Genomic DNA, 16,123 nt, shown 5'->3' with positions numbered 1-16,123 from the left:
ACCAAGTTCAGTTCAAGAAACAATTAGATGAATACATGAGTAGTAAGGGGTAGTTTGGAGCTGGAAGGGACATCTTTAATGGGCTAATAAGTTCCTTTTTTTTGTCCCTTTAAAGTTTTATGAATTATATGACTTTTTTTTATAGCAGTGACTTCTGAGTGATAGTCATGTGAATATAATTTGGCACATCATAACTACATTTTATCGATAATTTCACCCTTTCTGAAATGCTTCGAGGTCATTAAAACAGTATTGGGCACAATCAATTAAAGTATTAAATACCATTGAACCTTCCTGTGAAAGTTACTATCCAAGGAGTATGTGTGTTTGTATCTAGCAGTACATGCGCATTAGGTATCTAAAATTACCATGTGGCATAATGAGGGTTTCACCACGGAAACGACCTCTACACAGCGAATACAGCGCTGAAAACACTTTTTTTCTCTCTTCTAGCCCGGAGCAGAGACTAACGTGTGTAAACAAAACACCTTAAAGTGGTCCCATCTCATTTCGAAATCAATTTCAAAATTTATTTATCTTTTCTAATATTGCCTGGATACCTACTCTGAACCGTTGGTCTTCTTCTACTTATTATTTATTTTATTTTTTGAATTGTGTGGAGATTCAACATTATCCCTAACTCAGTCTTTCACTGTTTTTCCAAAGAAGTGGGGTTATTGTTTCGCCCTGCGAAGCCCTCCAGTGACACAGCGGTATGTCTGCGGACTTACAACGCTAGAAACCGGGTTTCGATACCCGTGATGAGCAGAGAACAGATAGCCTACTCTGTAGCTTTGTGCTTAACTTAAAACAAACAATAGCAAGAAATATAAATATTTGTTACTCTTAACTTTGGTTTTACTTACTCTTGAAACAGAATACATTCGGGGACCCTGTGGGAGTACATTTAGTATATAGTTTGGATTCAATCAAACCGTATTTTTAGAGTTATTTTATCGTTAAAAACCTAACGTCACGTACTCGCACATCGTAAATTGGAGGTTAAACTTTCCACGCACGACTTGAATGTACTGTGCTCTAACATGTATTTCCAAGTGTAGCGTCAGACCTTAAAAAACACTGTTGTTGGTTGCTTCAGAGTAATGCTAAATTGTAGCTCATGCGAAGCTTAGTTTCTAATCAGTGTAACTTCCACAGTTTTGTGATGTAGAGGTTTCTTCCTCGTGCATTTGTCAACCCACTGAAATTATGCTTCTCCTGATATAGTTTTTTGTATCTGTATTTTATATGCTCAAGACGTGAAGATTGTTGTACATTTCTTGTACATGCTGAAAAAAAACTTGTAAATCGTTATTCTTCAAACAAAGTTATTTCTGGCCAAAGCATAAGCGCCTATTTATTTTTCTTCGTACACATTAAATCAGTCATGGTATCACATATCCAAATGACTCTTGACAAATTCAATTGTAGTTTTCTACAGATATGTTGTCTTTTGAATTCTTTATGTTACATTTCTATATCAAGAATACAAGGCCAAAAGGATAGTACAGGTAGAATCGTAAGTCCATATTTGCCGAATGAACGTACATTTTTAATTTAAACTAGTTTAGCTTTTGTTCCAAGCTACGGTTTTACGGAACGAAACAAAACTCGTATCATTGAAAAGCGCGAAATATAATGTTAAAAATGCCAGACTGATCAAAGTTTCTCCAAATAAGTGATTTGATTTCTTACTCCAAGCTAACCACATTTTCAAAGTAAAATGAGTGTGATTCATCGAGGTTTGCACAAAGGTAAAATACCCCCCCGAGGTATACCGAAAGCTTACCCCAAATTTGGCATTGACTTATGTTAGAGCACGTAAATATAATAGGTCAAGCGTTAAATTTGCATTATACAAACCATGTAAATGTGGGTTACGGGCCCACGGGTTCGCTACATTGTGCAAATCGAATCGTCTTGGCCTCGAGATTCACGCAAAGGTAAAACTTTTCATCCAACCCTTAGTACTTCATGCATTAAGTTTGCATTATATCGGCCCTGATGTTTGCACAAGGGTACAACTTTTCACCCAACCCCTTAGAGAACCCGGGTATTTCGCAAAAACACTTTTACGGGAAATTCTCCGAAAACGGACCCCATATGTGGCATTGATTTACATTAGAGCACGTAAATAAGTAGACATACTAATCATCATCCGTATCTAGGTTAAAGAAATTAAGTTTATATTATAGCGAACCTGTGGGCCTCAGGCCCACATTTACAGGTTCGCTAGTTTTTACGTATAATCAAATATAACCAAGAATCTTAATTATATCTTGTTTTTTCTCGTGACTTGTGTGTCTTATAATATGTGTCGAAACTTTTAACCCCTAGTGGTATAATAACACAGCATAGCTGTATAAATAAATATACCATTGATAGGTTCTGAATGTTTTGACTTTCTGGCAACTTGGTCAGCGTACACTACCTCAACTTCTTTCAACTAGGTGGAATTGCTTTAGTGTTGGTGTTCTCTTATTTTAACTCTGAATGATTGTTGAACAAACCTTTAAAAGTGAATACTTCAAGCTCTGACCTAGAATTTGAGAGAGACTTCAAGTTTGTTTTATATTACAAAAGGAAGACAAACATATTAGTGTACAAAAATTTGAAGTTTGTGCACGTAAATTGTTTTAAGATGTTATGAAAGTACTAACTATTACCACAGATTTGTATTTTTTAAGGTACGTTTCAATCCACGAAAAGGGAAACGTCATACATTTATTTTTTAATTTAAAAGGTGAAAAAGTACGATCATGTCATACAAATTAAGTTGTCTGGGCTAGGACAGTAATTATTTTAGATTGTAATTAAGTTTAACTGAAATATGGGTTTTTAGTTCAGATACAGTTTTGTTCTTAATCTCTAGATATAAAATTGTGACGACCGAAATATGCGTTACTGCGACAGGTTAAATCATAATTGAAAATACTCTGAACTAATTGTTGGATGGAATGAATAGACTTGATAAAATAACCAAACAAATAGCTGTGGATGAATAAACAGAATCGTATTGGTTGTAATTAAAGACCAGATATTTTACTGATATTTAATGTTTAATTTTCAATTAGTTTAAATATATATAATGGATTACCTGATCACACGAATTGTGAATCTGCGTGTATACGTATATTAAGAATATGAAAATATGAAAATATAACTTTATTACAAAACCATTTTTAAAACCAACATAATATAGTCAATTCATATTTGATTTCAAATTGTAGCTTCAAGAATAAGGTATGAAATAACCCAAGGAAACATAGGAGGAGCTTTCGCTGTAAAGAACGAAACGGGAGCCATCTACGTGGCTGGCCCTCTAGATTATGAAACCCGCAACAAGGTAAGTCATTAACTCACCAGGTTGTCAAATGAAGGACTTTGAATGTTTGTTCGAAAGTATCGGTATGGGCTATAAATATTTGGAGAATTTTATTTTTACAATATTATTAACAATCTTGTTATGTTTATGTTGGAATACTTGATAATTAAGAATATATTTATGAGGCTATTACATAGAAACTCCATTAAGTTTTTTTAACAAATCTACAAGCTAGCATCAGTTAGAGATAACGAGTTTTCTTACTTGGAATGTAGATATTTTGCTTTATTTTGTGTAATTACAACATGTGTTATTATTATAAAAAATTAGAAAATCACTTAACTTTTCTTTTTATTTACTTTAAATCAAGATATTTTCATTCGTAAATCAATAATGCTTAACCACACAAAAATAGCATTTAGGAAATTGATAATTAAACTTGTTAACATGTTGTTCAGTTATACTTTAAAAACGTACGCATTGAACTGTGTAAAGTAACGAATGTTTTAGAAGATTATGGATTGTCATTATTTTATGTTTAATCAAAATATTTTTTGTTTTGAAGCTTAGAACTATTGTCTTATAGAATTATACTTCTCTGTTAACAACTTAAATAAATATTTAAAGAAAAGAATTATCTGGATTCAACTCTTCAATTTTTACAAGTGTTTCGAATCGTATATAGACTATGTTCTGTTAGTTGTTTAAAAACTAGAAATAAGTATTTATATGTAGGGTTTATTGAAACCCATATTTGAAGTTTAAATACAGGTCGTTTCACTTGTTAACGATGTACCGAGGATTTTGTTTCAATTTGCTTCTCATTAGCAAGAGTTCAATATTTCCGTAGTACGAAAGATCTCGATAGAAGGGAGAATCTTTTATGTAGTGCTGAAGGATTACAGTGATTAAAGAGTCCTAATGGCGTCCGTCATACAGTGGTGATTAACCATATGAGGTTTTTCTTTCTTTTTTTTCAAAAAACATTAGGAATTGATACAATGTGAAAAGAACCATCTGGTAATTTTGATAATGGCAGAGATTGAAAATGTATTTTTCTGTGCATTTGAACTCAACTTTAACTCTACTTGCCTGTTTTAATTTGGACGTTGTATTTTATTCAGATGTAATTATGTTGATGGGTAGTGAAATTAAGGGTTTTGTTAGAAACTGTGTGCAGAAAAAAAACACTTGTGAAAATTAATAACCGCATGTACTTAAAACGTCGTGAGATATTAATTAAGCAGTTAAATATTCAATACAGGTATTATAGCGAAAATAAAATGTAACTTGGGAAATACTTACTACTACTTGGCCTTGCGTGATAGTTAGTTGGTAAGACTATTTTTAGCTCAATCGCCGTTTAACGATGATGTTTTTGTCGTTGATATTTTAAATTTCAAGCCGAAGATAGATAATTTTATTGTTTTTATTTTACAACCTTTACTGTAAATAATTACTTCAGCTAGTAGGTTATCGGTTATAAATTTATGATATTCATCATTTTATGTTCGATATACGCCCCCAAGTGGTACAGCGGTATGTCTGCGGACTTATACTGCTAGAAACCGGGTTTCGATATCCGTGATGGCCAGAGCACATATAGCCCTTTGTGTAGCTTTGTGCGTAATAACAAACAACAATTGTTTGATAAACAGTCGTTCTCTAGTCACTATGAATGACACCGAAATTAAAAAAAATATATATAAAGGAATATTGTACTTTTTTATGTGCAAATAATGTTTGTGATTTTCTACAAAAGTAGTGTAATGAAAGTCTCCCTAATAACACGAGAATTCCTACGAATTAATGACACAAAATGAACATGCAAGTGCACCTTTGTAAAACAAAATGGTGGTCGAAGTTTTATCTTAACCATTACTTTCAGATACAAAACGTGAAATTGGTTTTACGGTATTTTAGAGGGAGAAAAAACTCGTTTATTTTATTGTATTTTTTAAGATGTAATCTTTAAATCGTTATTGTAGTGCGGCGTAAGAACATTTATTTCGGAGAATGGTTCGAAAAGCACCGAAATAAAGTTTCACCATGTGACCTTTCGTGTAATAAAATAAATAAATTTGCATAACAAGTCGTCTTTCGAAGGTTCTTATAATGAGGCTGAAAGCGAGTTTAAAAACAAACAGAAAAAGTTGTGAATAAGTTCACAAAGATATTTACAAGCTTACACAGATGATTTTTGTATTCCAAGAAGAAGCATCACCGCTATATTATAAGGAAGGTAAATAATGGTGATTGTTATTTACACCATGTTACTATGCATTTCTAAACTTGTTTTATTAGAAATGAGTCGTGAATTTGTGTTTGAGAACACTGTATATGGGTTTATTTGTGACAGTTCTCAAACTCGGTTTGTTTTTCATGCAATGGTAACGTTTTATTCTGTAGTACGAGCTGCGATTGGTTGCATCTGATAATCTAAACGAGAACCACACGACGGTTGTTATCTACGTCAAGGACGTGAACGATAACCCGCCAGTGTTTGACCGCCCCACATATGAGACTCAAATCACAGAAGAAGATGACAGAAACCTTCCCAAGCGTGTGCTACAGGTCAACCTACAAACATTTATAAATTGGTGTATTTTTTATTGTACCATTTTTCGTTCTCGTACTGCAAGATACATTCTGATGCAGCCCGTCTCGATGGAAACGATTTCTTTTTTGTTCTTTTGATTCACATAAATTTCCGTTTTGTTTGTTTTTTTGTTGTTTTTTTTAGTTTGTGCGACTGAGTCCGTACAACATATAAAGCATGTCGTGATTTTTTTTTTTATCTTTCTTGTTTAGATTTTTATTTTTATTTGGCTCGTGGTTTGCATGGTTTATTTTTTCATGTAGTACAATCTCACCCTGGTGGCTTCAGACACCTTACGTGAAAACAGTACCACAGTTATTATTCGGATTAAAGACATCAATGACTTGCCTCCAGTGTTTGAACGATCTTCTTATGAGACCACAATACTGGAAGAGCAGGATCATGACTTACCTAAGAAAATCCTCAAGGTAGACTTTTATGATGCTAAATTTCAAAACAGAGTTTGTAATATAGGATGAAATATTTGCTGATTCTGGTATTAAGTAGAACTAAAAATATATGTTAAAGGATCAGTTCTGAATATAATTAACGTTTATTGGCAATAAACATTTCTTTCGGAGTACTGTAAGACCAAGATAAGAAATTTCATTCTGATTTCACAAAAAAAATCTAATTTCTCATCATCCTAGTATTATACATTCCATCCTTGTAATTTTTTCATCATACATAATGGCAATGAAATTTAATTTTTTTGTAATTACAAATATTATTATTTTATGCATGATTTATTCAATGAGTTGAGTTTTTATTTATTTTTTATTGTAAAATTTATAGGAATGAAATTTTGTTTTCATTACATTTGGTATAGTTCAGTGTATAACTTTTTGAAATACTCATAAATGTTTGAAAATTCAATATATTTTAGAAAGTTTATTGCACTGTAAATAAAGGTACTATGTGTTTTTGTAATTACTCTTGTTTAAGAAAACAAAGAATTATTAGAAATATTATTGCAGTTAAAATGTTTTATATTTATGATAAATTAAAAGATTATATTTTTTTAGCCAAAGTGCTATACCCAGAATAACTCATCACTTGGCAATCTTCTAGAAATGGATATTACTATAACATTTATATTTTTTGCTTGGCAATCTCTCTAGGTCACGGCCACAGATGGGGATAGAGATCGCCGTCCTGACATTGTTTATTTCCTGACTGGCCAAGGAATTGATGATGATGAGCCTTCTAATAGCAAGTTTGCTATAAATTCAACTACTGGAGAAATTTATGTGTTGAAACCTTTAGACCGAGACTTGCCTGATGGCCGGTCCCAGTGGCGTTTCACGGTGTTTGCCGAAGATGAAGGTGGCAATGGGCTGGTGGGCTATGCTGACGTTCTTGTCAACCTAAAAGATGTGAATGACAACCCTCCATTTTTCCCTAATGCTATCTATACTGGCAATGTAACAGAAAATGGAACTGCTGGTAATTTTTTTGCTATCTGTATTGGTCACTCCTATATTGATTTTCTGATAATTGGTTATACACGTTGTTCTTTTATTAATCCTTCAAAATCTTACCGAAAGTTTCTTCTATTGGCATATAGTAGGTTTATCATAAAACAGAAATTGTTGTTTACTTAAAAAAATAATCATGTGGTTGTGAAGATTTTAGGCTGTGCAAATCAATTTTATATAAACAGTTTCAGAAGTGGAGGTACCTATTGGTTTGATTAGAGTTACTCTTATTTTTTCCCTTAATTTCATCCTTAATATGATTAGTTACCTAACTTATTTAAATGCATTTATCATTTTGGTGCACTTTGCACTATTCATCATATGGTTTTAGTGCTTTAATTTTTATTTTACTTTTTGCATTACTTTGTCATAGTAAGAATATTTTGCAAACCAAGCAGCTGTTTCCATTAATTGAAATAAAGATAAGTTTTATCTCTTCTGAAATTTACTCTTGTAGTTATTTATTTATGATTCTTGATTTTAGAATGGTAAATTGGCTTTTTTTGCTGCCACCCTTGCAGCTTCATAAGGGTTAATATACACAACTCTTTATCAAAATGTTTAAATCCCTTCAGTATGCACTACAAATTTGGAATGAAGCTGTGTTCAAATTTAGTCTATTTATGTAGGGAAAAAGCTTGCTGAAGATGTTGGCAGTAGGCTATGTTGATGTTCTTGTATTGTGGGATTAATTTTTTTTTCTAGGAATGACAGTGATGACAATGACAGCCACAGATTATGATGACCCTGAAGAGGCAAGCAATGCCAGACTCACCTATTCAATTGAACAAAACCAAGTTAATGAACAAGGGGAACTGATTTTTAGCATAGAGCCAGAAAGTGGTGTGATCTCAACTGCTGTGTGTTGTCTAGATAGAGAAACTAATCCAGAATACACTATCAAAGTTGTTGCTACAGATGGAGGAGGGTTAAAAGGTTAGGAAATACAGAGTTGTGAAAAATGTTTTTATCATCTAGATTACCCTAGTACAAAAAATAGTACTTATATAATTTTATAACTTTATATACGTTTTATTATTTCATGATACCAGAATTTAACTATGCATTGTTTGGACAATAAGGTAAAGTAACTTATAAGCGGCAGTTGAACTGCTGATATTTATACTTCATTAATTCTTGCCAGAAAGTTAATAAAAGATTAACAACAGTTTTTTTTTCCCACTTGTACTAAGGTACTGGCACAGCAACCATTAAGATAAAGGACATCAATGATATGCCTCCAGAGTTTACCAAGAAAAACTGGTATGTTCCTGTTGATGAAACAGAAGGTGACAATATTCCAGAGACTCCAATTCTTGTAGTTTCTGTCAATGATAAAGACTTGTTAGAAACCAATCGTTTCAGTTACAAGGTGATCGATGATGCTTTTGGTTCAGACAGATTCACGATGGTTACCAATTCTGATGGCACAGGCTCACTAAAAGTAGCAAAGGTATGAAGTTTCAGATAAATTCAACTTTGATATTTAAAGTATTAGGTCGTCAAGTAATTAATGCCCCCCCCTTTTTTTTAGATGAAAAAACCCAACCAACTTGTGTATCAAAACAAAACATTTACTGAATGAAATAGTTTCCATTCTTATTGATGATGCTTTTCCATCCTACAGTCAGGCTGTTAATGCCCGATTAATGAGTCCAGGTTTTGGGGTTGGAAGTGATTTTTGTCTAGGACTGAGCCATTGCTTTTGGCATCTAATTTGCATATAGAATCCATTTTTCATCACCAGTGACAATTTTGTCCAAAAATGGTTCACGCACATTACATGCCATAACAGATAAAACAGCGTTCACACATTGGAAACGATGATCATCAGAAAGTTCGTGAAGCACCCAAACACCTTCTTTAAGGAGTTTCCCATACTCCTTAGATGCTTACCTGTTGTTTCACGAGAGATATGCAGTGATGTTTAAGTGGGTCGTTTAACTATTATACATGATGTACCTGTTTTTGTTTAGGTGTTTATGCGACAATTTCTTGATGATCTAATATTTTAACAATGTAATGCATCAGTGTAATAATTCATCTACTATCAAAATCACTGTTTCAATTTTGTAGTTTTTCTATATAATTGTAGTCTAGTGTAATTGATCATTGTAGAAAAGCTGGTTTTCCTGGTAACAGATTTGGAATAGTTGTTTTAAATTAATTGTCTGTGTAATTGCCTGAATATGGAAAGGTTTAAAAAGAATTTGAAAAAGTGGAAAGTGGTTATTCAATTAAAATTTATCAGTCTGGTGAATTACAAACTTAAATAAAATTGATAATATAAAATATGAAAATTTTCAGTTTAAATAGAACTGTAGTATTAGTAAAGATTAGAGATTTGAAGTAATTTGCCTAATGGCTTTCAGGCTTTGGACTATGAAGACATGCAACAGAGGTTTGGCTTTAATATAACCATTCAAGTGAGTGACCATGGAGGAGAGTCCTCTGAACCCAACCACCTAGATTATGCCAAGGTTCAAGTTAGGCTTAAGGACATAAACGACAATAAACCAGAATTTGAGAGATCTAATATTGAAGTTTCAGTACCTGAGGATGCAGAAGTTGGTCGCACATTGGCATCATTTACTGCTACTGATGCTGACCAGGGTGGACGGTCTCATGTCAGGTTAGTTTTATTTTATATTTTTGAAGGCATATAATTATGATTTCCACTGGTCAGGGAACACTAGGAAAAAGCAGTGAAATTTATATTTTATATCCCTAGCACAGGACATATCATTTCACAGACAAAAACCAAGAAAAAAGTCAGTAAACTGTGTGATTCAGGAATGTTTCTAGGATATGAATGGTAAAAAAATAAGTTATTAGTGACAAAAAGTACATGTAGGTTAAGTCTGACACATGTAGCACATAAATGTGTGTATTTTATGCTTAAACATTGTTTTGTTTACTGTTAAGTGTCATGTATTACAAAGCCAACCATAATAGATTACATAAACAGTACCTAAGTTTCTACATAAATGGGGTTTAAGAGCATCATCTCATCTTCCTAAAACTTGGATATGAAAAATCATTTTACGACAGCCTAAAAGCCATTAACAAGTTACTATTTAGAGAAAGGCTGGTTCCATTAAATAAGTTATTTAAATCTTCAAAATTTTTCATACATTAATAAAACAGTCCGTGTCAATAGTCATAGAAGGAATGTAATACCCTTGATATGTATTAATGAGTCATCAACCTATTTGTGTAGAAAAGATTTATAGGGTATCAAAACTTAAGGGATTTGGTTATTTCTATAAAGCCTAACTTACAGTTAGAGAACAAATTTGTGAGCTGTTATTTTAATTTAATGACTGTACTTGTATCTATTCAATTAAAAAAAAAACAACTAATAATTATACAATGGTAATTTGGAGATAAAATTGGAAGAAAAAAACCGGGTTAAAAATATTGAAATACAGAATGGATCATTGAGAACAACTAATAATATGGCACAGGTAAAGTTTTCTTATAATTCTATTTTTTGTCAATAAATCTTTATAAAAACAGTTGAACTTGTGACAGTGAATAACTGAATGTCTCGTTTACCTAATAATGTGTAATTTAATGAATCAGTGTAGTATTGTGTATGCTGTAGTAATGTTTTGTGATTGAAGTTAGAAAATATGATCAGTGTGCACTATCATAAACAAATGAATAAATTGCCTTTGTTACATATGTTTTTCTAAAATATAAAAAATTTTGAGAATGGCATAACCAATTGTATTGAAATTTTGCAACATGACATTTTAGCAAACTCTGACTCTTAACATACAGCCTCTCAGGCTAATTAAACCGTGCAAGTTCACAGATGATTGTAGATACTAGTTCAATGATACATTACAAGCATAGATCAAGTGGTCGAGGGATAATATAGTTGGAACAGGGATAGATTTGGCATAAGTTAGGAAATTTCGTTCTGTCCATAGTGTGGGAATTATATATAATGGTTACATTCTGCTGGTAAATAATTATAAACAATATTTCTTGGGAATAAGGCATAATTGTATATGTGAATTTTGAGTAAATATGTCATAATTTATTGAAAGCACGATTTAAGTGTTAAATTTAATGTTATATAAAAATATAAGTTCTCGTATCATAATTCTTTCATCTAAATCTGTGCAGCTACAACATTTTTTTTATTTTCATAAATGTACACTTTTTTTCTACACCAGCTATACCATTGATCGATCATCTGACAAGAGAAGGCAATTTAGAATAGGCAAAGATGGTGTAGTCAGTATCCAAAGAAAACTTGACCGAGAAGATACACCCAGACATCAAGTGAAAATCCTTGCTATTGATGATGGTAAGTTGGTTTTAATATTGAACGTGTTTAAGAAAATATATAAATTTATTTAAGTCTAATGAAGAATAACATTATTCAAAAGTAGTAACACTCTAAACCTTATGATTACTGATCAAAGGGAAGAGATTTGGTTACTTTCACTTTTTAGATGTAATTTATTTTTTGTTTTCCTTGTAGCAATCTTAGAATAGTTTTAAAGTAATTCCATGTCTGTTACTAACAATTCTTGATTGACTTGCTTAGAATATCATTACCCTGTTTGAAAGTCTAAAATACAGGAGTAACAGTAATCACATTTAAACAGATACCTGGGTACATAAATTTTATGGCTGTACTTTTAAGGTATTTTACAAAATAATTTTCTATTACATTTTGTAGTTTCCAAAAGCAGTCACAATTTTCAATTAAGAGTTATTCTTATATGGTGCATAATGTATTATAAAACAAATTTATTTCTTTAGGTGAACCCCCTTTAACAGCTACTGCTACTCTGACAGTTGTAGTCAGTGACATCAATGACAATGCTCCTCGTTTTCTAAAGGACTATCGTCCAGTTATAATGGAAAATACTAGACCCCCTCAGAAAGTGGAAGAAATCCAAGCTACTGATGATGATGATCGCTCTAAAGGCAATGGCCCACCCTTTACTTTCCGTATGGATCCCGAAGCTCCGGAAGTTATTCGAGAATTCTTTAAGGTTGAACATCAACCTGGTTAGTGCTAATTTTTTTTAACATATCTTAATTTTAGTGACAGCTATAAGCTGGTTGGCCATGTACATCTTCAAGGAGTAACATTAAAATGTCAAACTACTAATATATTGCTGTCTTAATGAGTTTTTTTTCTTGCAATAAAATTTAAACATTATTAACCAGTATCATAAAAAATAATATAATTTGTAATCTGATTGATAATGTAGATTCTTTTAAATTTTAGAACTATCCAATTCATAAATATGCACAAGTATAAAATAGTCTTGTAAGTTACTCCTGAGGATGACGTAGATCACGTCGAAACATATACGTGTAGAGATATTTTAAAGTGGAAGCCGTACGGCTTCAATAAAGTTTTTATTGTGTAAGTATAAAACGTTGTTTTCAATTATTTATTATAATTTTAGAACTATCCAGTTCATGTTTAACAAAGTCATAGTAACAAATAAACTTTCATATGTATGTAGGAATTGCTTTTAATAATATTGCAAATCATTTCGTAAACATGATATATTGTTAGATATATGAAAAGTTTGTGTTATTAGTGAGTCTAGCTGTAAATACGAAACACTAGTTTTCAAATATTTGAAAATAGTCTAATTTTTCCCTACAGTTTATAAGTGTCTTTTTCAAATAACGCAAAGTCTGGATAAATTTCTAAATAAAATCACTTAATATTATTTACAAAGTTACGAAAAATAATATACGTACAACTTCATATAGAGGGAGCAAATGGTGATGGTATGGCAATAGTCACAGCACATGTGGAATTTGATCGAGAAGAGAAAAAGGAATACCACGTACCAATTGTGATCAAGGATAGTGGGGTGCCACAAAAGACAGGAACTAGTACATTGACTGTAATTATTGGAGATGAAAACGATAACCTAATGCTTCCTGGTCACAAGGATGTTTTTGTGTACAATTTCAAAGGTTTGTCTGTGTATAAAATAGATGTAGGTGTTAAAATAGCTAATTGTTTTTGCTAAAACTTTATACCAGCACATCTATCTGGTATTAACCCTTTCGTAATAGGTTTGGTATAATATATATGAATTCGTTTACACAGTTGCACACGTTAAGTTTTTATACTATAACTTTTAGTTCAGTATGTGCATCTTCACAAAATTTGGTATACGTTTAGTAAACATTACAAGTCTTTTGTACACAAAAAATCAAATTTTTTAATGAAGTATTTTTACTAAAGATTTGTTTGTGAATATATGGAGTTTGTTTCGTTACTAGTCTGAGTGGAAGCAATTTTCATGTTATGACTAAAAATACTATTCTTCATCCCAAAAATCTTAAATTTCTTTTGTGTAATCTTTAAAACTTCGTAAATACATTTCAAACATCTGTTTTTAGTAAATCTATATCTTAGCAGTTATTTAATGATATACTTGAGTCTTCAGCCTGTAGACAAATCCTGAAAGTATAATGAAAAAAGAAGTTGAAAAATTAGAAATAAAAGAAGCAGCTGTGCCTTTTTTTTCATTATTGTTGGTCACGAAGTTTCAAAGTACTTCTCTTACAAGTTTGAACTGCTAAACATTTTATATTTATTTTATGTGTTTATTTTACTGCCAACATCTAAGTAGAACTCCTCTGAAAATAAATCAATAAATTGCCGCTTGTGCCAGTAGACTGTTTACGTGACACCACCGTAATACAATACTACTGAAAGCAACAAAGCATGCACGAAAAAATAGTTGACTCGACCCCTGCTCTGAGAAAAGGATGTCTAATGTATCAGGTTATATGTGCTAAAATGTTTTCTTGGTAATTTCGGAGTAATCATGCTGCACTTAGAGTCAGTGAAAACGTTTATGCTGACAACAGAATGTGTAATTTATGGGCTTATGTGTGTATTCTACAGTGTTCACAACAAGACTTTTCAAGAATAAAAACACTGCACTTTGAACCTGTCAAAACATTTATTATGTGGTTTGGTGCCAATACAATAAACATTACAATTCTTTGAATATTGGTAATCCTTTTGGGGTGTTTGGAATTTAGCAGCATAGGTGTACAAAGATGTTATTTAAGCACATGCTTATAAAGTCCTATTTCCCTTTTCAGCACTTACTTGTCAACTAATAAAAACTTTAGTTCTGGTACTACTTATCACACTCATTTAGTTTTGCAAGCCTTATTACATAGGAAAACAATGATTTCTAGTACTTACGAGAAATTACAGAAAATATTTTGCACTCGTGTGCTTTTAGTGCTAAGCCTTTTTTATTTTTTCGAGTTGGGTGGGTGAAGAAATATAATTTTTGTAGGCTTCAATTATACATTTTAGAAAGAAAAAAATACATTACTCTACTAGTACACCCAAAACATCTATTACGTGTTTGGGTTTATAAATAAAGTATATATATTATAAACAATTTATTTCCATTTAGAGCAACAACTTGGTCCTCACCATTCAACAATTTTGGCAAAATTATTATTTTATTTTCCAAGCTCTTTATAAACAACTGCAAGAATAACGTAAAGCACAACTTGTCCTTTGTATTGGTTATAAACAGACCCTTAAAAAAAGTAGGTGGAACTAAAGAAGTTTGGAAAGAATGGAGTAGGAAGAGGAGCCACTCTCGTTGATTTGCTAGATACATTGATTTCTCAGCAAATCAAAGTGTTGGGAGGTTGTAAATTTATATTCTAGCTTTCCAGTATCTAAAATTCATGTTTCTAATTTTTTAACCACTTGTAGAGGTATATAGTAGGCATATAAAAATATAAACTGAGCAATAAGACAGGAGGAGGTGCTATGTGTGACACACACACAAATCAACATTTGCTTTATTTTATTTATATTTTCTTTTGAATTAAGAAATTAAAACATGCATAATATTAAAATTTGAAATATAAGCAACGTTTTGATGCCAATTTCATTGATATGTAGTAATAATAAAGTTTAGAAAATAAACATTTTTCATTGTTATAATGCCAGAGTGTTGGTCAAGTTCAAAGTTAGGGTGAGGGACATTATTCTCCCAGGAAAACATCTTATCAGGAAGGTCCCAGTCATCCAAATCTTCAACATGAACTCTTCCCACAGGTGTTGGAGGAGTTGTACCTAAAAATTGTCCATTTGGAACTTTACGATACAATAAAACAGTAACAACAATTACTGTATTTAGTAATCATTAACATGCTTATTAGAAAAATTACTATCCATGCTCTGAATACAATTATTCTCATGTCAGCATTTCATGGCTGTACAAAATTATTACCATCATGTTTCATATAGATAACACAACTTCACTCACGTAAAGTAAACAATCACAAAAGGTACCTTGGTTAACCCTTTCGCAACAGGTGGGTCTAACTGTGCATGTCATGGTCTTTTAGTGATTTTAAATTATAATGTTTTAATGCAGTTGTACACTGATTAACAGCATACTGTAAAAAAAATACCAACGCAACACATACATTTAAAATGAATATGTTTTGTACTTTATCGTTGTACATTACCTATAATCTGAGATCTCAGCTTAAAATGTTAATAATTTTACAACTTAATCCTAGTTGCTGATGAATTCATTCAGACTAACTAGCTATTATGGGTTACCAATCACCATAACTTGATGTTCTTACCATGGATCCTGACAGATCCAGAGTTATATATTGCTTCTTCGGGTATTTCCTGAACAGTGACATTGACAGTGGCTTTTACTTCTT

At 31.9% G+C, this 16,123-nt stretch overlaps 1 protein-coding gene across 1 annotated transcript in view; it reads left to right on the top strand.

Moving 5' to 3' along the window:
• Positions 1 to 16,123, top strand: part of LOC106459516 (neural-cadherin-like) — a 115,986-nt gene that overhangs the window by 69,440 nt on the left and 30,423 nt on the right. Inside the window, exons 8-16 of the mRNA XM_022386277.1 lie at positions 3,231 to 3,346; positions 5,735 to 5,899; positions 7,046 to 7,370; positions 8,108 to 8,338; positions 8,596 to 8,855; positions 9,775 to 10,034; positions 11,590 to 11,723; positions 12,185 to 12,436; positions 13,160 to 13,369. Of these exons, the coding sequence (XP_022241985.1) occupies positions 3,231 to 3,346; positions 5,735 to 5,899; positions 7,046 to 7,370; positions 8,108 to 8,338; positions 8,596 to 8,855; positions 9,775 to 10,034; positions 11,590 to 11,723; positions 12,185 to 12,436; positions 13,160 to 13,369 (1,953 nt within the window). The remainder of the gene's footprint in view (positions 1 to 3,230; positions 3,347 to 5,734; positions 5,900 to 7,045; positions 7,371 to 8,107; positions 8,339 to 8,595; positions 8,856 to 9,774; positions 10,035 to 11,589; positions 11,724 to 12,184; positions 12,437 to 13,159; positions 13,370 to 16,123) is intronic.

This window comes from Limulus polyphemus, unplaced genomic scaffold, assembly GCF_000517525.1.
Source record: "Limulus polyphemus unplaced genomic scaffold, Limulus_polyphemus-2.1.2 Scaffold28, whole genome shotgun sequence".
Lineage (NCBI taxonomy): Eukaryota > Metazoa > Arthropoda > Merostomata > Xiphosura > Limulidae > Limulus > Limulus polyphemus.
The sequence above is the reverse complement of the archived record's forward strand: the minus strand, read 5'-3'. Positions and strand labels throughout refer to the sequence as shown.